This window comes from Fistularia commersonii, chromosome 2 (genome assembly GCF_037954325.1).
Source record: "Fistularia commersonii isolate RoL2024-O1a breed Wild chromosome 2, RoL_Fcom_v1.0, whole genome shotgun sequence".
Lineage (NCBI taxonomy): Eukaryota > Metazoa > Chordata > Actinopteri > Syngnathiformes > Fistulariidae > Fistularia > Fistularia commersonii.
Window position 1 is genome coordinate 20,633,853 of NC_141285.1, and position 24,199 is coordinate 20,658,051.

The 24,199-nt window shown below is 43.5% G+C and overlaps 1 protein-coding gene across 2 annotated transcripts; it reads right to left on the reverse strand.

Moving 5' to 3' along the window:
* Positions 1-2,782: 2,782 nt before the first annotated feature.
* On the reverse strand, positions 2,783-23,446 carry wapla (WAPL cohesin release factor a). 2 transcript variants are annotated; one of them, XM_086172115.1, is made up of 20 exons: positions 23,165-23,446; positions 22,175-22,555; positions 21,337-22,054; positions 19,737-20,044; positions 19,489-19,619; positions 17,739-17,834; positions 16,862-17,023; positions 15,141-15,277; positions 13,510-13,621; positions 12,281-12,511; positions 11,660-11,771; positions 11,359-11,456; positions 10,776-10,852; positions 10,031-10,206; positions 9,727-9,842; positions 9,382-9,618; positions 8,175-8,394; positions 7,157-7,245; positions 6,940-7,035; positions 2,783-5,295 (listed from the first exon to the last, which is right to left on the reverse strand). In XM_086172115.1, exons 2-20 carry the CDS (start codon positions 22,527-22,529, stop codon positions 5,230-5,232), a joined length of 3,537 nt encoding a protein of 1,178 aa, XP_086028241.1. In that variant the 5' UTR covers positions 22,530-22,555; positions 23,165-23,446; the 3' UTR covers positions 2,783-5,229. The 2 variants fall into 2 exon arrangements, with proteins under 2 accessions (XP_086028241.1, XP_086028231.1); XM_086172105.1 differs by having other exon boundaries at positions 23,159-23,433.
* Between the last annotated feature and the right edge of the window lie 753 nt (positions 23,447-24,199).

Here is a 24,199-nt window from a genome sequence, read left to right on the forward strand (position 1 = left end):
GGACCAGGATGTGCAGACCGAGGAGCAGCTTCCCCAGAGCGGTCTACTTCCTGAACTCTGTCCCCCCGGTAACCCCACCTGGTTACAGGCCAAACTACAACCCTCGGCCTGCATAGCCCTACATCAATTTGTACATATCCACTTTACATTTTGTTCAGTTCCTTCCCGCATGTACCTTTATTTGCACGCATCCATCTAGTATGTTCATAGTACTTCAGTCTGTATATTACTTCTATAGCACACATGCTTGTATATCATGTTTATAATCTAAATAATATATTCACCTGTATATTGTGTCCAAAGCAATTCCCCTTCCCTGTACATACTGTAAACACCATATATCCTGTACTTCCTGTTTGACGCCTGTTTTTTGTTAACAAAAACTGACAATAAAAGTTTCAATCTAATTTGGAAATATCTTTTTGGACAATTAACAAAAAATACCAACATCACAGAAACTATCCAGATGCTGTGACTGGGCACCTCCCCCCTGATGATTCACACAGAATTAGTCCCGAATTTACAAGTGCAAATATATTCTTCTCCCTTTTCTGCAATATTTACTAATAACTACCACACTTTGCTAGTTAGTGATTGAACCTTCTCTCTTTTTTAAATTAGACTACTTTTATAAACTTCAGGGACAGAAGCTTGGGGCGGCGGGCAGAAATTAAGACTTGATCAGAATCTAAGGGATTTCTTTTATCCATTCAACATGATTTTATTTCGTTTTGTCCTTCTGTGTAGAGATTTTGTCCGTCAGCATCCTCACAGTTTAACGACTGATCAGAAGGCAGGGTCCACTTTCTAAACACCCCGGTTTTCCTACGGCTGCAAGGGGAGGGGGTTTAAGTGTGTGTCCTTGATTGTTAAACCTGAATTTGAAATGCTGAGACATGAATAAAACAAAAACCCCTACCAAATCCTGTCCACATGACTGTTATCAGACCGATTGAAGAGACGGACGCTTCTGCACGTTCCCGTCTGGGTTTCAAGTACAGCTCCACGTGCTTAGAAAAAAAAAAGGCTCACATTTGATTTCAATTTACCGACCCTGTTGACAGTCGGCAAACTAATCCCCTTTTTTTTTTTTTTTTCCAGAAGTGTTTCAGCGCGCTCTTTGAGGAGCGCGTGTTACTGGATCAGTCGGACAGGGCTGTTCATTTCCTCACAGATGAGGGAGGTTCTTACAGCTGGAGGGGAAATCAGTAGGTAACACCTCTGATGAGCAGATGCAAAAAAAAAAAAGAAGAAAAAAAAAAAAAAGAACATGTGCGTATAGATGGAAGTCTGCAGTCAGAGGCTGAGTGCTCACACCACCTAGTGGCACTGAAACCCTGCATGCATAAAAACTGATGGATCAAACCAATATTTACACGATGCCTAATCGCACGGTGAATCGTTTCACCCGCCGCGACGCACGAGCTGTGATCGGGGTTGTGCGGCATTAAAAAGGTTTTGCTGGGGTAAAGCCCATACTTAATTCCGCGCAGATGCCGACATAAGTAGCTAAAAGAGGAGTAAAACAGCATGTGCATGGCGGGTTGGGGGTGGGGGGGTGAAGACAAATGAGTGGAGCTGTGGAATAGCCGAGATGAAAGGATGAATGCTAGCGAATGCAAAATTCAGATGTATTCTGCCCCTTAGGCTGCAAGGCTTCACTGAAAGGCTTTTGATTGACAGGTGGGGAAACATTACTCTTTTCCCCTCCACCGCCGCCGTGCTCTGCATCACGCCCCCCATTCTCTCTCTCAGCGGATGACAACCCATAAATCCTGTTGACCTATAGGAAACGGTACATTTCTCCCGCTTGTGTTTGCTCTCATCCGCTTCCTTTGGGGAGACCGAGCGCTACCTCTGCGTCCGACTTGCAGATGAAAGCGGAAGGGACTGACATCGATTTGAAAAAAAAAAACAACCTGGAATCAAATCTGCACTGCCACCTGTTTGGTCAACCATTTGCATCTTGGGGGGTGATGAGACGGAAATAAACAACTTCGTTAACCGCACTTGTTGCCACGACATGCCGGCATCTCCAACCAGCTTCTTCCGCTTATCCGGGGTCACGGAAGCAGAGAGGCCCAGACACGCCTCTCTTTCCGGGGGGAGGATCCCAAGGCTGGTCCCAGGGACGAGACAAAGTCTCTCCGGCACGTCTTGGGTGTTTGAGAGGCATCCCGAGCCAACTCATCTGCTGGTTTATAGAAGCCTCACCAAAGGCATACAAGTCCTGGGTGAGGGACCAGACAAAGCATGACTCAATAGACCGCTAAATAAGGCCCCTTGGACGGACCTTGGCAAAGGTGCCAAAGGTGACATGCCTGGTGTTTCAGGTTCAAATATTGCATTTGTCTCCACTTGTATCACTGCTAACGCAGCTGTTGCCGCGTGGAATTGGTGACCTGTTCCCATATATTATTTCAGGAAATCCCCCTCACTCCCTCAGCTATTTTCACATTTGACTCTGTTACTGGCCGCAACAAGAATCTTTTGTTACTATCATACAGCAGACAGGCTGTCAGACCGACGGGAGGAGAGGGGTGTCAATGTCCGCCGTCACTTAAGTACACAGACCACGTTTCGTACTCCGTCCGAGCTAGTTTGTCAGGGAGATAGTGGGGGACGACAACAATAAAAGCATTCAGGAACTGTGACGTGCATGAATACTCAATACATGCTTCGCCTCCTGCGGATTTAAATGCGCTTAAACGCTCGACTTACAGGTCTGAAAATGAAAGCTGGGAAGACCGGCGGTGAAAAAATTGAAGGACAAAACACAGTATACTGAAAGTAGCAACTTTTTTTTTTTTTGTTTTTTGAGATACAACTATTTACATGTAACCAAAGACAGTGTCCTTGAAACGGGTACAAACAACTGTTTTTTTTTTTTCTTCCTGCGATTATTTTTTGTGTTTTTTTTCTCTTAAATGACAACTCAAGAAATATTGTATAAAATAAAAATATCAGCTTCAGGGGAAAAAAAAAAAAGTAGTCTAAGCATCTTAAATGTCCATCAACCGCTATGTACAGGAAAGTATATACATTCTAAAATTCCATTCAGGATCACGATTTTGCAAAGGAAATTAACAGTGAACAAGAGTTGCGGTCGAGTTCACTGAAGCCCTACAAACCAGATAGCTAATCTGCTTCTACGGGTATGGCTGTCGTTCAAATCGGTGATCGTGTGTGTGTGTGTGTGTGTGTGTGTGAGCAGTACGACGACTGAGGCATGTCTAAAGGTTCAGGTGCATCATCACAGGTAAAATGACAACACAAAAGAATAAATAATCGCGGCGTGCTGCCCAATGGAGACGCTTCATGACACAAGGGTTAAATATGTGGAGCTGCGGGTGGCTGGATGAACTAACGCTGCCGGGAAAACAAGATTTTTGTTTTAAAACCTGAATTTAAGGCTTCCAACTACATCGATTCACTGTATAGTCAACAACTTTTACTTAATTTCAAAATGTTTTTTTTAATTATCATATTTTCTTTCAAACAAATACCTCTACAAGTGCAAGCTGAAGAAACGCCGATTGCCATTGCTTACCTTCTTGTCCACTTGACTAATAATAGGGGAAAAAAAATAAAAATAAAAAAATTCAGATTTCTATTGAGATAACTCAATAGCTGCGCTAAATCTATACATTAATTTCGAGTATGTGCCAAAAAGTTATAACTTGACAAAAGGTAAGGGAAACTTAGCTACTTTCCTTTGTCTGGATGTTAATGGAAAATTCATTATCTTTCAAAGATGTGGACCAACTCGCAGATGGTCCACTGGGATGATAAAAATCATGACTGAAATGATCTACCGCGGCCACGGATGATTTCGGTGTCGCACTGCCGGCGCTTAAATAACCGCTTCGACAAACTCATTAGAGAGGAAAGGTTTCCGGTACCAAAGCCTTGCGTTCGCCGGCCGCAGTCTTTCACCGTTACAGTTTGTCCAGCCACTGCGCCGTTAAACAGAGCCGCGATGTCAAAACATTAGACACAAAATAGCATCTCACTACGAAAAGGAGAAAACATTAAATTAAATACATTAAAAAAAAAAAAGGGTGAAATTCTGATTACAAATTCAAAGAGGAAACACAGTAATCCATCACATTAGCTAAACCTGTGAGTTTAAAATTCATTATGCAATTGTACATTGTTGAATTAAGTAAAATTTTAAATAATCTAAAACACAGTAAAATATGAATAATAAGATGGGGGGGGGATCCCGTATTCGTGATTTGCCACTATCGGTCGAACAGTAGACATCCTGTCAAAGTTGTGTGTTGCACAGTCCTAATTTCTATAATATCAATTCATTATGGTGGAGAAAAAAAAAAATGCCCTCAGAGGATAGGAAAACAAACGAACAAACAAAATAAAAACATATCAGAGTATGCTGTCCAACTCCTGGGCCTTACTCAAAAAAAAAATAAATTACCGGGGTGAGAGAAAATTATCATCTAAGATCAAAAATATTCTTTCGCTTAAACATTCAAGCCAACTGCAAGCACAAGGGTAAATGGATGCACTGAAAATCATTCCACACACATATAGGGACATCATTCTGCCGTCCGTGAAAGCGATTGTTCCTCCATGCTGAGGGGGAAAAAAAAAAAAAAAAAAAAAACAAACAAACAAAAAAAAAAAAGATGGCTTCACCCTAGGCTCTGATATGGACGAGCGCAAATTCAGATGCTCCAGCTGAGCCACCGAGGGAAAAATCGGCAGACGGGCGGAGAGACCCGTCACCGTCGTCGACGTCCACCTTCATTTTCTCGACATTCCACGATTTCGGCTGGGTTGGGTTGGAGCCGTTCGCCCAGTTCTCAGCCAGCGGGGGGCTGAAGCTCGGAGCTTTTCCAACAATTTCGGACTCTGAATATGTTTAATTGAGATGTGAGGGGTCGGGATTGGAGGGGGGGATGGAAGAAGTCAAGCTAGTGGGGCTTTGGTTCAGGCTGTGCTCCGGAGAGGGAGTGAAAAAAAAAACCTTACGCGTGCGCGCATTTGGAGAGTTCTGCAGGCACGTGAGGGTGTGCCTTCATCTGCGAAGATTCAGAGTGATCGCGTCTGCGGGCGGCTGGACCTGTCAGGTGAAGTCGAGGAGGGAATGCTGCTAAGACTCCGGTGGGGCCCCCCCCTATTTTTCCGTGGCTCCCGCTGGGTCGAGCGACACAATAGCCGGGGATCCCTTAAATGTGCAGTCAGTGAAAGCGGCGCGGGCGTCTGCTAACAGTGCTCAAGATAGTCAATGACCCGCGAGATTGACTTCTGTCCTGTGGTGCCCATCGCGCACTGTGTGGGGAGACAATACAAGAAAACACAACGGCGTCAGTGTGAGCCCGGGTTTCGTGCATTCATGCGGTCTTAAGGCGTCGACGACGCGGGCTTCCGGGACGTCTCTGCCTCTGCTAACTCAGAGAAAGGCGGCGCACGGGAAACAGATGGCCGCCGCCACGGTCGTGTTTTTGTTGCGGCGGGAGCTGCTGCCAAAATGCACATCTGCGAGGCACGGTTTAATATTATAACTTTAATTATTTCTACCTTCCCCGGTAGTGGGTGCACAATCACATTGGACTGATTATTTATTGATCGCATTTGGTATTATTGTATTACGATGGTTCATTAGCGTCGCAGTGTTTTATGGGAGCTAATTGGCCCGTGAGGCGTGGGGCCTTTTAATACACACTCGCCACTTCATCAGCTGTGCCTGCGCGATGCGAAGACCAACAGCTCTGCTTTTTAAAACACGATGTGATGGCGAACTTTTTTTTTTTTTTAATTTACTGTTTGGGTGATAGTATTTTATTGCTGAGAGCTTTCTAATGTCCGTTCCGGGGGGTCCCTCTGAGTCCTTAATAGGAACTAGCATTTTCATGACCACATTTGCGCTTAATGGGCTCTGTTCAAAATGTGCTCTCTGCGTCTTAAATGGCTTTGAGACTTCTAGCTGGCACCCGCAGCCTTTTTCGGACTCGAATTTTGCTTTACGAAACAGATACGCATCATTGCGAGCCGACCGGATCCATGGTCAGATGTGCACGTGCTGCCAAAAGCTAGGTAACATGAAAATACTGTATGGATAACCGAAATATAATGTGGGTTGGATCAATACCGATGGCTAGCCCGCAACATCCGCATTAAACTTAATCAAAATATTAAATGTCAGTCCAATGTCCGATCCATAACCTGTAACCGAATTTCCAACCGCAGCAAATCGATTACTGGATCACAAACACGATAGCGTCTGCGTCTCTGTACCCGACCCAGCCACTGTGGGTCCAGGTCCGTTTGCTTGGACTGCGAACGGCGGTTTAAGCTTTTGTCAAACAACACTGCCTCCCGCAGTGGCTCGTCGGCCAATTCGAGAACCTTTTCGGATGAGCAGCGAGGCGTAGTGAACGCCTTCTCTTGCTGTGTAGGTGTGCGGGAATTATGCCTTTTTTTTTTTTGCCCCCGAAACATGTGTGTGTATAAACTCAGATCGAGGAATCCTGTTGCTTGCAAAGACTGCTGCGTTAAAGAGCTGGGATTTTTAGCAGTTTGCATTTAGCACACACTGATACTATTACGAAAGGATAATGCAATAGTTTACATGGAGTTATTGTGAAACAGAAACCAAATGCGGGTAACATATTAGTTGCCACACCGTCTTATCTGATCTTCTACTTACACGCTGACATTGAGACAGCGAGTCGGATCACGATTTAGAATCTGATCAGATTTTTCCTTTTTTGCTGACCCACGAGGTACAAATCATTTTAAATATCTTTGGAAACCAAATTCAATGGAGCTGTTACATATCGGATCGAAGGCTGTGCAGACATAGCAAATCGTGTTTCCTGAGTCTCGGGTTCACCGTGGGGAAAAAAAAAAAAAAAACAGCAAAAAAACGAGAACCGGCTGTCAGGACAGGTCCGCCCGTGCTGTCTTACTCACAGTGAGGTTCATGAAGCTCAGGAATTTCTTCAGCATTTCCGTCATGATGGAGAAATCCCCCTTAGGTAGGTGCTCTCTCACAGTAGTCACATTAACCTGAGGGGAAGAAAACGGCAAGTTAGCACACTATGCAGGCTTCTATAGCTGGGGGGGGGGTAAAATAAAATGAAATAAAAATTCAACCGTGTACGCATTAGCCTGTGCGCTGTATTCATACCTGGCTGCCCTGGCAGAGGCAGCCCAGCAGCAGTGCGGTGTAGGAGGCAACAATGCTATCCTCCATATGCTTGCCGGCGTGCTGCAGGGCTACAGGAGACACAGGGGAGGGGGAAGGAGAAGTTCAACAGCGACGTCATAATGAGCGGTTCGATGATGTGTTATTTTTCTCATTATTGCGAGATGCAATTTTCGATTTAATCTGCCGGCCGTTAACAGCATGAGAGCCTTCTTTTGTGACCGATGTGTTTTTTTTTTGGGTTCTTGTCACGCAGTCCTCTGACAGAGCCGTTGCAGAACGAATGCTATTTAACTACACAGGGACTCCATTCTCACAAAGGTAAGGAGGTCATCAATCTGTGTGGTGATTGAGTACACATAATCACTGATAATAAAAACTACCGTGGCAACTTCGTCCTCTATTCATTTCCCAAAGAATGTCGTTTTATAAGTTTCTTCACGTCACAAAGCAACCCTATAATCACAGTCAAATCAACAAGGGGGAGTTTAAAAAAAAAAAAAAAAAAAAAAAAAAGATTGATTCTTTGGTCGTGAATCAGGATCCGTCTGGAATACAGAACCAAACAAGTTCCAGAGATGCACCGCTCGTGACGTGCCACCCTAAGCGTGATGAATGCGACACGGGCTTTGCCAAACGTCCGAGATATGGAACAGCTGTTTAGCTACCCTCGGCGGCGGCCAAAGTCGCTGCAGCAACAGCTGATTTAATGAGAAGGAAAGGAGTTTGAACGCAGCCAGTCATCTGAAATGGGTAATCTTTTATTCTTTAAGGCGGAAGCTTGTCACAGACTGAGACCGATGACGCTGGTGTTTATCCAGTAGGTCCGACATACCGCTCCGGCGCCGACTCCGACGTACCAATCTGCCCGAGAGTCGAGGCTCTCCGGGGGTTGGTGTGTGCAATTTGTCGCGAGACTCCGCTTGTTGGCAACAGCCGACACGCCAGTCCCGATTCCAAGACTACAAACATCTGCTCTCGCGCGGAGATAATCGCCTACCTTTATTTAGGTCCAATTCTTCGTCCTCCTCCTCTTTCTTCTCGCTCTCGTTCTGCTCGGCTTGGCTGTTGTTGGTGGTTTCGGCAGCGACCCACTGGATTTCTCCCAGCGTCTCCTGCCACTCTCCGCTCTGGTCCAACGCTGGCTTGGGCGCCTCGCTGATCAGGTCGTCGGTCTTCGCCTCCGCCAGGATGGCAGCGCGCTCCCTCTCCAAGAAGAGCTGGGGGAAAAGGGAATAAACAAGATGTAAAATCCAAAACTCAACATAAGAAACTGAAATGCTGACACAAAAGCCACTGAGACCTTACGAACAGCTTCACATTAACAAATAGGTGCTTTTGTTTATGCTGTTTGTTTTTTTAAAGGGGCGGGGCGTTTTCTGAAATAATATTTACTGAAAAAAATTTAAATTTTTGGATGGGGAAAAAAAATATATCTAAATATGTGTCAATGTTGCTGCATTGACAACGTGTTTCACAAGATTTAGTGACAGTTTTAAGATCTAGGGATATAAAACTTTATTGCTTGGACGCCTTTTAGTGACTAGAAATGCTGTTAAGTTTGAGAGCTGCATTACTTTTTGATGCTACGGTCAAGAAACCTGTTTTGGCTGGTCCAAAAACAAAACGAAAAAAAAAAACCCTAACACGGTCTGATGGGTGCAAAGGCATTTTGGGTTGATTTTAAAATCGAAAAAATAATATCAAAAATATAATTCCTTTAAAAACTTCCTGCTAATGAGTCAGCTGGGTGATCAATAATAAATCATGATTAATGAAATGTTCTTTCATCTTGGATTTCAAAACCTCACAGAATGTGCATTGATTTACACTTAGCCGGTTCTCGGCATTTTTTGGAGCGGTTCAGTGATACGATTCGGAATGCCAAGTTTAGTAGGAAGCACCAAAGGGCTTGGTTTATGGTTGTGTAGCAGTGTGTGGTACATAAGGGAAATTAGAAATGATGATGGAGCGATACCCATATTCATTGCTAAAAGTGATGTTCAAAAATATCTCCAGGACAAAAAAGGGGGGGGAACTAAAACGCATTTGTTGATTTTTTTTTTTTCCCGTTTCTCATTGTTTCTGCTCACGAAATTTTTACTTCAAAAGAAAAAAACAAAAAAAAAAAAAAAAAATCTCCTGCAGCCAAAAGGAGGGGGAGGGGACATGACTGGTAAAATATTTATTTCGGCGAAAAGTGCTACCTTCACCAGAGCCGCCAAAGCACCGGAGGACTTGGGTTTCTCCTTGTCGGCTCCGACGCCCTCGGCCGCGCTCGGCGACGCCAGCTCCGACTCCACCGCGGGGTCCGTCGGCACCGGGTCAGCGGGCTGCATCAGGCTGTCTTCCAGGCAGCTGTCATTGACGGTGTACTCCATGTCCACCAGGCAGTGGCGGTTCCTGGAGCTGTACTCCACCAGGTTAATGAGCAAGCCCAGACCCTGGAGGAGGGAACGCAGTCGGAACTTGAACACAAGAAGGCGAAGATGCGCACGGGGATGGGGGCGTGGCGGGTTCGAAACAATTAAAAACCCAAAAAAGTTCATTACCAGCACTCGTACGTCGAAGCGCTGCTCCTGGGGGATGAAGCGTGGGACCCAGAGGACACAATTCAAAGCTGTCACGATCAGCTGCTCCTGTTCGCCTGTTTTTGTGCTTCCCCACTCTGTGGGGAGGAAAAGATGGTCAATTATTAACTATGTTCGTTCTCCTCCCCGTGGCCAACCATTGATTTTTGGTTGTGAAAACCTCGGTATGGACACAACAATATGAACAGGCCTTCACTGCGCCGCCATTCAATAAGCGACGGGAAAAAAAAAAAAAAAAAAAAAAAAAACTGCATCGGAATTTCACCGTTGTCATGGGTGAGGTTGAGAAGCACGCCTATGACCGCCCTCATGCAGTCTTCCACGGCTTTGCCCACGTTGCTGAAGCTACAGTGAGGCAGCGCGGCGCCTGACGACGACAGCGAGCTGTTGTTCAACGCCCGGCTGTACCTCTGGATCATGTCCTCGCAGTACCTCAGGGCTCTGGAGTTAAAAAACAAGTGGATGATGAGATGTAGCAACAGGCAGGGTTAAACCGGAGAAGCAAAGAGTGTCTTTCGCGTTAATCAGTCATATTCTGGTTACTGAAAAAAACTGCATCCAATTTTACAATATCTGAGTATTTCTGAAAGATGGCAGTGATAGTAAAGCTAGAAATGAATGTTTTCAATTACTCCAGTCTTTGCCGCATGCTGTTTTATTTAACCCCTGTGTAATGAAGGGCCTGAGACTTCTGTGGACACATGACTGACTAAAATAGGTGTTAGGATAATGAATTCTGCATCAGTATGAGTCTAGATTAGGGCTGTGTAAAAAAAAAAAAAAAATCAGGTGATTCACTGATGAAAACTGATAAAACCAAATGAAAAAAATGTTGAAAAAGCGGATAACCACTTTGTGCTTTAACTCAGTTGCAAAATACATAAATGCAACTCTTCTTATGAACAAAAAAATCAATGTCGCAAACTCACATTCAGGCATTGGGTCCCTTGTAGCCTGACATAAGTCAACAAGAACAAAAATAATAATATAAAAATGTATGAAGGACATACCTGGCAGAGGAGATGATGAGCTGTGAATCTTTGTAGGCAATCAGGTAACCCTGGTTTTCTGGGTTTTGCACCGTCACCTTTTTTGGCAGGAAAAAAAAAGGGGGGGGGGAATCAAACCAATTTCGACACGGCTCCGAACATGAGAGCAAACTTGCATTTTGGTTTCATAGTGTTGATCAATCACATTGATCAGTGAAAAGCGGAGGGCAAATTTATTCCAAGTTGGTAATCAGCTAGTCTCAGCCTCTGAGCCCTGGGAGGCGCCTGAGACGCCTTCTGACGACTAAACGGCTATTTATCTTTTGCGACAATAACATGCTTGGCTCCCCGAAGTGACTAACGAGAATAAAAAGTGGATGGACTTTTTTTTTTTCTTTCTTTTTAAATAAACTGATTAACCCATTTTTTTTTTTTTTTTTTTTTTTGCCCTGGTCACAGTATTGCTTCTTGGTTATAAAACCCAAAGTCAATTTTCACCCGAGCAAACAAAGCGAGGTCTTGCATTTTCTAATTACTGTTGTCCTTGAACACCAGGCCTGTTCAGCAAGAAAGAAAATACTAATTCAACGGAAGGACCACTTACACTTTCAAGCACTCGTAAACATCTCTCCGCCCCCCATAAAGATGCCACGAGGTCCTCCTTGTCCTCCTCTTGGTTCAGGTTCTGCACGCACTCTTTAACTACAGCGACAACACACACAATCAACGGGCCGTTTTGCGCATCCAGGCCGCGACATCGCCCCCAACAAGTTTGACACACAACCTGGTTAAACACATCTCTGTAAACAACTGTGGAAAACATCCTGTCCACTGTGAACACAGACAGCACCCCCCGTACTTATATACACACACACACACACACACACACACACACAAACACCTACCTTTGTCAACTATGTGGTCTAAGCCTCCCAACAGCCGGAGCTCTTCTTTGAACCAATCCCCAGCTCTCTTCGACGTTAATGAAAGCAGTGTCTCCATGGCGAGATGACCAGTCTGTCAAATCAAAATAAGAGAATCCCAAGTTTCTTCATTTGAAATTTAAAAGAAAAAATCTACTCACAGGGAAAACAGTTTTATCGGCACTTGATTATATTGCCCAGTTCCTCAAATATTTACTTTTTAAAGTACTTTGATCAGGCTGATGAGGATTACATAATGAGGGGAACCGAGAGGGAGAAAAAAAAAAAGATGGGATATTGCCGTCATTTCAACATAGCAACCACAAAGGAGCTAATGCCTTAATCAGATCGCTGATTTGAGTCTCGCAAATGCTAAGATGATAAGTGGTTTCAATAAAAAAAAATCTTGATGGAAGTCCCTGCCGTCTTTCGTCATCAAAATCAGACGCATTCGTGAATTGTAATTAGCCATATCCCGGGAACATCAACATGCAATTTACAACGAAGACAAAAAAAGCAGTGACATTAGATACGGTGATTGCAATGTCTTTTTAAATACGCCTTTTTTTGAATTTTTTATGGTGTCGCTCCCGGGAAACCCACCGTGATGTTTTCCAGGTCCAGGTGCCTATTGTGGACAGTCTCACACAGCTTTCTAATCTTCTCCTTGACCTTTGCCACCTCCTTGGCTGTGAGTTGATCCTGGTCGGCTGAGTGGTCCTGGTCAAGCTCAAGCAGCTTGATCATTAGCTCCAGACAGGCCCTGTCCAGGTCCATGTTAAGACGATCGCGGCTCAGAATGTACATCAGCGCGGCGGTGCACAGAGCGAGGTTCTGACGAAATAATAAGAGACCACTTTTTCAGCCTTGAGCAGCTCATACAGGGGTTTTAAAGACAAAGTGGGCATATCGTCACTAAAAAAAAAAAAAAAAAAAAAACTATAACCATGTGAACATTTCAATCTGAATAAGCTTCCGCGATTTCTACTCTTTCCCCGTTTTCATTTTCCGGTTCTTTTGACAAAAAACTAGGACGGTAATAAACCGGGAAAAAAAACAGCTTTTTTTTACAGTAATTCCCTTAATTTTGGGCTACCTTGTGGCTTTTGTGTGAGTAATTAGCATTTTACGAATGAGCACAATCAAGTCACATTAGTGTGAACTAAACAGAAATAAGCAGCTAACAAACAAAGATCTTTTTACTGGCACTGCCAAATGTTAGGACATAGACAACAGACAATATCAAGGTGCCGTATATAACAAACTGGCAAGCTCTACTACACTCAAGCAAAGCCTCAGTTCGGGTTTACAGCACTCTCCACTGCAGACCTAATTGAGATAAATGGAGTTGTATTGTCTCGTTGTCTTTTTTTTTTTGTCCGTAACTTCCCTCACACCTTCCTCCACAAATATTACAGTTGTATCCAGCACTGCTATCGATTTAATAACACTTAAAATTGCTGCGAGGAAGGGAAGAAAAAAAAAAAAAAACGAAAAAGTTAAAAAGAATTTAACAAAAAATACTGATCTGAACAATGGCAGCTTGGGGCAAATGTACGCAAAGTGACCATCAGATTTGAGAAAAGTGCTGAAAAAGCTCAATAAAAAATGTGGAATTGAGCTAAAAGCCTTCCTTACTAATTGCTTGGTGTGCTGCCATTCCCCTTTTCTTGCACGGTAGCTTAACATCCACTCTGCGTTTTGACATTAGGGCAATATTAGCCCCCCGTATTTGCAGGAACAAACCTTCAATTACCAACCTCTCCTGAATGGAATATCACATTCAAACAGAACATTTTGACGATATTTTTGACAAAGAAGTTGAGACTGACCGGGTGTTGCGGCGCGTCGCTGAGCATCTTGAAGACCTGTGCCACCTTCCCCCTCGCCCGGAGGTGCATCCTGAAGCTGGGCATGGCGCAGCGTGTGGCCAGGCTGATTATACTGCGGGGGATGAGACACGAACGTTACACCTATTCCACTCAAGAACCGAGAGACAGCGAGCGGAAGCCTGCTTCCAACTCCTGCATCAGTCCACTATTTGTGAGTCCCACCTACAATAAATTGTTTCATATTCCCACTTTGTCATACCGACCTATTTTCTCCGCTGGTAGACAGGGGAAAAAAACAAAAACAAAACATCCTAAAAAGCTGGATTCCCATCTCTGGTTTATTCTGATTACAATCTAACCCCAACTTCCCTTTTCCCTCCAGCGGATTCTGTCTTTTTGTTTTTTTTTTCTTCCTTTTTTTTAAACAGCAGAACAGTTGTAAACATCATCAGACTACTGATAAACAAACAAACACAATTCTGCACATTTTTCTGAAAAATTAGACAGAGATGAGGAAATGGAGGAAAAGGCAAAATGTAGATGAACTGGTACGCGGGGAAAAAAAGAACTGACATTGGAGGCACAAAAAATAACATTAATTTTGTCATCCTTATCCTTAATATATTGTATAATAAAGACATGATAGGGTTAAACACCACATGTCTCATTACTGTAGAACTCGGCCCGGTGGTATCAGTGTTATGGGGTCAGGCAAACAAAGCTGCTGGAATGCTATTGTTTCTGTTCAGATTCCTGTTCTCTCCTAATCTGTCTGGATCCGAGAATCTGGAACAAATACACCACCCGAATCTGGCTGATAGATTGGAAATGTCATCCCTCACACACACACGCGCGCATGCATGCATTCACGCACGCACAGCTGACTGCTCAGATGGCGGTGTCTAATTTTATAAGTGCATTCTTTAATTTTTTTTTTTGGGGGGGGGGGGGGACAAGATCTGGATTTGAAGTTGACAAACTACCTTGCGTTTTTCACTCTCGGGCAACTTATCGGTATTTTTAAAAAACATTTCCGACTGCCTTGCACATGCAGTTAAAACCCCTCCAATGGTACCAATGCCTACAGGTGTTAGTGATAGCTTAACAATTCTGCTATCACAAACGCTTTGCAAGCCAGCTAATACTTTAATATGCACTAATATTTGGGAATTATCTCTGTGCTATCTTCTGGAGTTTGCATGGTAAACGGTAGCTTCTGTGCACACAAATATGAACAGCTAAAAGGCGTCTGAAAGATCCATTACCAATGACAATACTGATTTTGCTTTGCGTTATTCTTTTTAAATTATATACAATGTAGTTAACCTACACAGGTTTTAGGCTTTCATTTTATTTTCTCTATATTTGTCACTGTTTAAGAGTGAAAGCTCATCAAAAAGAATGAATATGCACGCCAGTGCTGATCTCAATGCTTTTAGAGATCAAATGCAGATGATGCGGTTGTTTGATCGCTGCCAGTCGCTTGCACCGCTCACTCAATTCAATCGAGTTCTCTGGACCCATTGAAAAACCGCACGTGTGTCACAAAGTAAAAAAAGAAAACTTTTACCCTGACGTTACTTCTTCCATAAAAAGCCCCTGGGAAGGAAGAGGTGTTTTATTCCACTTACCTAAGGCATCTTGTGTTGAGTGGCTGGCTGCTCTTGAGCCCCGTCTCCAGGTACTCAAAGTCATCTGTGAACTCCTGATTCTCCCCAAACTCCACTACGTCATTGAAGTGCTTGACGTGCTGCACCACCGTGTACAGCTGGCGGGGAGAGAGAGAGAGAGAGAGAGAATAGCAATAATTACCGCTCGCTGGGACGGAGGGCACGGGTCCAAAAGGCGCGATCAACTTCGATAAAAGCGAACGCAACAAGATAATAGCTCTTAATGTTAAAACCATCTGCCAAGCAGAAGTAGACCGCGCCGAAGCCACTTATCAAGACAGCTTAGCACATGGAGTTGGGAGTACGGTCTGCAGTTGACTCTGCTCGCCGATATTGGCAGTCGGCTCGAGCATGTCACCGGGGGAGGATGACCTCAGTTCGAGACACCGGGAGCTGCGGTGGCAGCGGAGCTGAAATCATTGTAGCTTGGAAAGATCTGTGGCTCAGAACCCTGATCTGTGGCCAGAGGATCCATTTATAAATGACATGGCTGAGGCCGAGGCGAAATTAAGATAAGTACCCATCATTGCCATGTTCATAAACAAGGTAATCTTGAGACCATGCTTCAAAATGAATGATAGCACTCTACTGAATAACCTAGACTGAAAGGGTCTAAGTACCTTGACTGGGAGAAAAAAAAAAAAAAGACTAAAAAAAATTGAATGTGACAAATGCTGTTAAAACGCTGTCACTGGCAGCTACTTCCACTAGTCACTATTTTTTTTTTTTTTATTACTATTTACGAGTTTTCTCTTCACCAGATCAAAATAAATTAAATGCCATATTTTAAAATACTTCTTGTGTTCTCGTGGTTCTGCTCGGAGAAAAACGCATTGAAAAGCTCTCCTTAAATCATCACACGGAGTTTTCCGGGCAATACGTCTGGTGCCTTCAGGCATTGCGGCCTGACAGTTAAGAATCATCTACCACATTTATTTAGGATCTGCTTCGACAGCATCTTCCAACAAACCATAATAAAAGTGGGCATTTTATTATTCGCTTTTGGTTCGATTCTTAGCGTGTGGTTTAATTATGTGTTGTTTGAGCTTGAAAAAAAAAAACAAACTATGTAATCCATGTTGTGAAGATTATGCGATCTAAACAGATTTGACTTGAGTTTGTAATAACAACTGGTAGACGGCAAATTTGGCTGCCGACTAATTTTGTTTGCCCGCGGCATGCGGAGCCATGCTAAATGATATTTCACCATAGCCAACTAAAGTGGCTTAGAGTGAGACATCCTTATTTTGCCGAATCTTTGAGCCACTGAAGAAAGTGGGAAAGAGCGGAGGCGGCTAAGGCGAGGCAAACGTGAAACTGGCGGTACAAAGATTGGGAGCGTTTGGTACGTGATGCAACCCGAAAATGTTCATTTCATCGCCGGTCGCAACTCTTAAGAAGTCATTTTGTTTATCAAACTTTCGTCATTCGCTGTGGGTGGTTTGCACAAAATGTACTTTTGTTCAAGGGAAAGAAAAAGCATTTCGTTGCTATTTGCAATATTTGTCGAACAGTGAATTGAATATTTGTTTAACAGGCTTTTGTTATAAAATTCTTTGCCACGACAAATATAAATACGAGTTGTTTTTTTGGCTTAGTTCACAATCTGAAGACTCGACTACTGAAATAGTCATTGGTTGCAGCCCCAGATAAGGCGCCTTGTCACGGTGCTGCAAACTCACCTCTTTGTGCTCCTTCCTGCATTTGAGAGCTGTGACAATATCCTGGTTGGGTCGCGTGGGGATGGTCTCTGATTTAATGACTTTGGGCGGGGGCGGGGGGGCTTTGAACAGGCCGTCATCTTTATGGGAGTTGCTGTCCTTGCTGCCGCTTGACAAAATTGCCTAAGGAAAGGGGGAGGCGGAGAGATGGAGCTCATACCAGAGTAACAAAATCTGTTTAATGACGTGTCTGCAGAATTTCCTACATCTGAATAGTCTGTTAAGCACACAAGTCTTTAATAAGTGTTGTTAACGGATGTCAGATGTGGTAGGGCCAAGTTAACGACAACCTTTCAATCCCACTTGCCGTGCTGTGATTATCTAGTCTCTAAAGTAAACATGTACTTCGGTGCGGGAAATAAACATGGATATTCAGTAAAGCCCGGGTTCACTTTCCGGGAAAACGAGCCCACGTGAAGTGAAAGAGACTGATTAGCGCAATTAAAACCCAAGTATTGACCGCTAATGGGCTGATAAAACGAGGCCTGGATTGTGGAAAGCCAGGAATGAGGGACTGTGCGGTAACAATTTGAGCATTTATTTAGTGTTCAAAGTTGAAACTTTTTATCATCACAAATATGTGGCCCGCTTCTGACGCGGGACCAAAACGTTTAGTGACTTGACCACTAAGAGTAGGGATGCATCAGAATTTTAAAACTTCAGTACAATCAAATTCTTTTCAAAAAATCAATAAATCATGCTGACAGTCTTGATTTTTTTTCTTGAGTCTGTTTTCCACGCTGGACGATAGTAAACAAATTAAGGGTAAGGAAACCCTTGTAAGCCTCTTGCCAACCACCACAAAACAAAAAGGAAGAGTACAGTGTGGGATTTTTACCGGAGCAGCCGGAGCTCGGGAAAGTTGTGGTGCAGGAATCTCTTCGGGCTCCGGTTGGTTCCAGTGTCGAGCATTGTACACCGCTTTGGCCGGGGACTGGAACACAGCGACAGTTAAAAAAGTGACTTTCAGCAAATATTTACGGGTTGATTCCTTGATGTCGTGTGCATTTAATTGCCTATTGATGCAAACCTGCCGTTCCACCAAAAAAAAAAAATTAAAAATCTAGTCATATTTATGCACCTAAAACAGGAAATCTATTCAGACAGTCGGGAAAATACATGGGAACTCCTCCGCGTAAATCTCAATAAACCATTCAAGAGACAAAGCCTTTGTTGCAATTCAGCGAACATATAAATATTGTAAACAGCAAATCATGGCTATTGACTAAGACAAAGGCTCTGCGTTAGTGTTGTGTGCGGCAGTCCCTAAAGTGGCACAAAACATTTCCAGAAAATGACAATTTATGCGGCGATTATATAATGAGAACAAAATGTGCGGGGTTTTGTATGTGACATAAAAGCCTCGGAGATAGAATCGGGGAGACGAGCCACAAATAACCCAAAGCCGCTGCAAAAAACGTGATACAGAGCAAACATGAGCATGGTACGACGCACGGAGGGAACGGAATAATTCAGATATAAAATGAGATCGGCCACACGGCAGCAGTCAAACATCTGTCACTCTGGATGAGCGCATGATTTAATTCATTTAACCCCTTCCTGTTTTAAGTCGGCCTTGGTTTCACCATTCGGGAGCCCGAAAGGTCCATTTTTTTATTTCTCCATCGCCCACAAAGCGGTACACCAGCACCGTGCGGCTCCGTGACACAGAACGCGGCGCTCCTCATCGGTCCGTTTCGCGGGGGTCACGTTTCCCGTCGCGGTCTCGGATTTCATGCGCACGGCGGTTATTTCCCATGAACGCCACTCCTGCTCCGAATTCAGGGATGACCATCTTCTGTTTTTGGTGTGGAGGGATAAATCGGCAACAGAGTATCAGGCACTAGACGGCTTGCTCCCTCGGTTATTTTCTCGATGAAGAGATTAGCCTCGAAGGGGTACCCGCATTTGGCTGGTGAATTCTAAATTTTATTTTTTAGTGTTTTTGTGAGCTGACAAAGGCATTACACTGCATTAAATGGTATAAAATACATGCTCTTTAATACATATAATAAGTGTTTCACTCACTACTTTGAGTTAATTGGGTTACTTGTGACACTTATAGCAACACTGACTGAGACCTACGGTCTCATCTTCGATGAGCTGACCCAAAAGGGGGACCAGCGATGGTTGTTTGTGGAAAAAACCCTCATCCTCACAAATGATGAGCTGAAACGTCAGCATGCAAAGTGCCAGCTGACTTATCGATATTAATCATCATCGCAATGCAACAGTTTGCCTGCTTGTCTTTTCTAATCTTCTTGAGGACCACGCCAGACATGTTGGGTACTGCTTTCCAGAGATGAGACTGAACATCGATGCAATTAAAAGAAATGCTAATTAAATGCCAAGTTTTGTCAAGAGGAAGGTCATGATTGGTCCGGATGGATCGAGAACTTTTGAGATTGACATAAAAGGGTGCAGAGTCACTCCGAAACCCCCATGACCTTCCCCTCGGACACAATCTGGCCATGAAGTATCCTCTTTGTGGAGCTAAGAAAAGAACATAAAATTTACTGTCAAAAAAATAAGTCTTAAACTGCAGGTTAAAAGCAGGCAGAGGCACGAATGAATCATAGTTCCCAGACCTTTTTGGGTCCGCTGAAGATCTTTTTGAGGCCGCTGCTGCCCTCCTTGGATTTGTCGGTTTGCTTCCCTGAGCGTGCTTTTGGCCCCTCGGTGCCCCCAGGACTGGAGTCATCAGAGAAGTCAAAAGCATCTGTTGCAGAAAACAAGGATGTGTTAAAGGCAAATGATACAGACAAACATTGGAGGGGGAAAAAAAAACAAATCTGCAGGCAAATTTGTTTCTGCTGAACTTGGTTTGTGGGCTTACCTGTATTGCTGCTGGCCTGGCTGTCCTGAGAGTCACTGGTGTGGGGGCTGTCCACGCTGGAGGTCAGAGCAGCCAGCGCCGCTGCAGACTTCTTGGCCTTTTTCTCCTTGGCCTGGGCGTTCTCGTCGTCACTGTCGCTCTCACTCAGGTCATCGAATCCAAAGTATTTGATTTTATAGCTACTTTTGCCTGCTGTGCCGACGTCAGAGCCCTCGTCGCCCTCCTGGTCCTCTTTGTCCTCGAAGCCAAAGAACTCCAGCTTTGTCTCGGTCTTTGTCTTCTTGGTCTTGGTCTGAGCAGGTCTAAATCTAGGTAGGGCGAGAGTTACCATAAGTTTGGTGGTCTTATATTATTTTTCAATCACGGTATCTGAAACAACATGGATGATGAGAGCACTGACAAGAACAAATAACAACAATAATAAATTTCTTTATTTTCAAAATATCGACAAATTAGGGAAAACTTGGTGACTGCAGAAATAGTAGACTATTCTGGACAAGTTAAATTTGAAGTTTTTTTTAAGTCAAGCATTCATGCAAATGTAAGTATGTGTTCATTACAGAGGTAGGATTTATGTCAGAATGTGATCATTACAGCAAATCAAGTACATTTACACTTTAATAGCAGTTTAGTGAATGAATAAGTGAAAAGGCAGTTTTATGCTCTATTGTTTGACATGTTATGATGTTTATCTAATGATCAAGATAGGAAAAATATTTCTGAGGTGATCGAAATTATACGCTTGCACAAAGTCGAAAATGGGCAGAGTGTCCCTCTTAATCCTGCATTTAAAGTAGTCACCACGCTGATTTGACATCCAGGTAAAAAGGATGCCACACAGGTGAGCTGTTTAAGTTATAGATTAAATCGGCAATTCCTTGGAAAACTGTCATTCTTTACTAATTTGGGTGCTGAAAATGCAAAACATTGGTTGTCTTAAGGTAATTGGTAAAGACGGAGGGTTGTTTATTTGGCATTAATGCTGAGTCACTATATAAAGGGGGCTGAATCTGAAGGTAGACTTTATAAAAGCAGATACCCTAGGCAGATCTTAAGTTACTAGTTTCTGGTCTTTTCAGTAATGCCGTACAAGGTAATAGTTTTCAGTTATAAGGATAAAGGTACATGTAGATTATCCACATGTGCAAGTTGCTGCTATGCCAAAAATGTGTCATTACACTAAATGTCAACTCATTTAGTTTAACACTTGCTTTTATTATACTTTTGCTTAAAAATGAGGAGCCGAACATAGGCTCCGCTTTAATATTAATCTAATGAAGGCATAGATGCCTCGCAGCCCTTATATGACAAAAATAGCCTCCACTCAAGGCTCTTAAGTCATACCTTGTAATAGCAATGCCACTTCCCACGGCAAAAGATTAATTGCAGACTGTTCCGTTGCACAGGATTCACAACAGCTTAGAAAGCTATAGATATAGATTTTGTAAAACTGCAAGAATGTTATTTGTCTATTTACATTTTGTCTCTGTATACAACTACTGAGACCCAAATGACAACCAATTTTGTTCCACGGAGACTAGTATGCAATCATCCCTTGCACATATGCTATTAAGGCATTAACAGAATACAGACATTGTACCTTGTGTGCTTAGGTGGCGGACCATCCGACTTCTTCTTCATCTGACCTGCCTCTCCAAGGTCGGCAGGAGCAGCTGGGGCGACAAGGTCGTCCATGCTCCGCTCCATAGAATCCTGGATGGTGACGTTGCACACCGACAGACAGGACGGGTGCAAAACTGTGTAGTCCCGTACCCTCCCGCCACCCCTGCCTGCAGGTTTGGCTGCTGTTTTAGTGCTGGCAGCAGTATTACTTGCAGTGGCAGAAAGGGCATTGTTAGGTTTACCTTGGGCACTCACTGTTCCAGGGGGCTTGTTGATGTCACTGTCGCTTTCAGCTGTTTCATAGGACATTTTGTCGGACCGGCTGGGCCGCTGGTATTTCTTGCAATTTGAAGCCCTTAGGGTGAAAGGAGACGGCGGGATGTTGTCCACTGGTTCAGGCGGAGGCTCTGTGGGAGGCTCCAGCTCAGAACTTTTCATCTCTTCTGACAGCAGTTCATCGTAAGATGAGGAGGTCTGGAAGTCTCTACTACCGCCTGGTGCATCGCCTGACTGTCTGAGGGAAGTCTCTATAGCAGACGTGAAGGTAGATTTCTGGGTTCCTGAGGAGTTCTGATCATCAGAGGGGAATGTGTTTGACAAAGAGGTCACACACACAGGCTTCTGAACATTCTCTGGTACACTCTTATACCACAGCTTGCTATTTTGAACACTCTTTTCTTCAGATAGTTGTTTGTCTGTGAACACAGAAAGTTACATGTGATAAGCACACGTAAACAGCAGAGATACATGAGGAAATGACAAGGCCTCTCTGTAGCAAAATATACACCATCTGAAATGACATTTTCAGTACTTACTTGGAATTGTAGCAGGTGAGCTGGCTGTGCTCTGTGCAGAAGTCGTAACGGTGACCGTCCCACTGCCCTGCACAGCAACAGTCTTCATTTCACTCCCTTCATTGACAGTCTTGGACTCGTCATCACTGTCGAATCCAAACGGGTCTTCATCACTGCTGTCCTCAAGCCTGGGTCTCTTGGAAACCTCTGCAACATCTGACTTCAACAGAGATCGTTTGGACCCCAGCTGAGCCTTGTAAGTGGTCTCCCCCCATTTGGTGGTCAAAGTAGGTTTTTTATTGGAGAAGACCTCTTCAAATTTTGAATTGGCCTCCCCTCCCTTACGGTTGTATGTTTTACCAAATCTGGATGTCATGACTGCTGCGTTATGTTACATATTCCCTGTAGAGAAAGGCAGAGGATTGAGATATCATCACGTCAAGGTAAAACGCCTGAATCTATTCACGTCTTAAATTTACAGCTTAATTGGCGTAGATCTACATTAAACACACATGTCATGTACCTAAAACCGTTAGACCGACAGTACAAAGTGACGAATAATTTAATGAACTTAACGACAGCTAGATAGTGTCAACTACTAACTGACAGCACAAAAAGTTAGCATAGCTAGGTCGCTAGCTCTCACAGGATCTCCCAAATGACATTATGGAGTGTGATCATCGTGAAACACGACAGACTATTTTTTATGGATTTCTGCGGGATCGATCCTTATCCGGTGGAACACTTACAGAAATCACCAACTTGCGCATTTCATACCGTGTAATAACTGTAGCTAGGCCTGCTCCCACTTGTGAAGTTCAAATAAAGTTAGCCGTTAGCTATGTCGCTGCTAATCTAACGTAAGTTAACAGTTCATATTTGACCCCGTCCAATGTCGGACGTTTTGCATTTAACATATGGGTTCAAGAATCAAATATTCACATTTTTGAGAGACCAATTAAAGTGTACAAATGGTGGTTATGAAAAGAAATCCGCAGTACTTACTAGTACCTTTCAACTCCAACGAGTAGCTCATCGACCGCTTGTTTGTTAGCAAGCCGGCTAGGCCTGATCTTTCACTCGCGCACAGATCCGGCGGTTAAAGTACGTAAAGCACAGTAGAAACAACAGAAGAAATAAATTCCCGAGCGGAATTTGCTCGAGTGGCAGTGCTGGTTACCAAAAAAAAGTCCCCCGCACATTCGCGTTGCTAATGCTGTCTAAATATAGCGGATAGTCCGGAGTTTTGCATTTTGGAGTGCTACTGGCAGCCATTGAAATATCCCCTCCCTCCTCGTTGCCTGGTTAGACCCCCATGTAGTGTGCTGCAACAAGAGAAGTGGCCAATCAAAAGCCTGGATCTTACCCCGTGTTCTCAGAGTGACTCAACAAACTATATTTTCATTGGGTCAAATAAAAATTGCGACTATAATAATCGACAGGGGGCACCCGTGGCAAAGAGACACGGACCCGATAGTATTGATAGCACAATAAATTATATTAACACAAAATCACATAAAATCAAATACGTGAACTACATTTAATGACATTATTTTTACCTTTTGAAAAATTTCGGTGTACTATAGCCTGGGATTGCCTCCTATAAGAATGTCGTAGGAGTGTGTTATTTTATTTCCGAAAAAAAAAAAAAAATTGAGATGTAAATTAAACATTCACATTGTGCGGCTTTTGTTGGAAATCATTGATTTTTGAAGAGTCACAACATTAAAAATGACCTCCCTAAAATACCCCAAAGAAAACTCATGAAATAAACTCCAGTGTTCGCCCGATGTTTCGGAGCTAATCAAAAATATGAAATAAGCACTTATTCTAGGGATCACGGGCACTGGAGCAATATATAACCTGCATTTATATGCCCTCAGGTCATTTGTCAAATGGAGGACAAAAAAGTGAAGGAGGGGTTCTTATTTACACAGGACTTAAATGTTGGGGCACTAAAGGGATCAACTTAAAATGCATAACAACGTTGAGTCTGTAATCTTGGTTGTTTGGCCTCTGTTTACTCAAATGAGAGAGAACAAAACA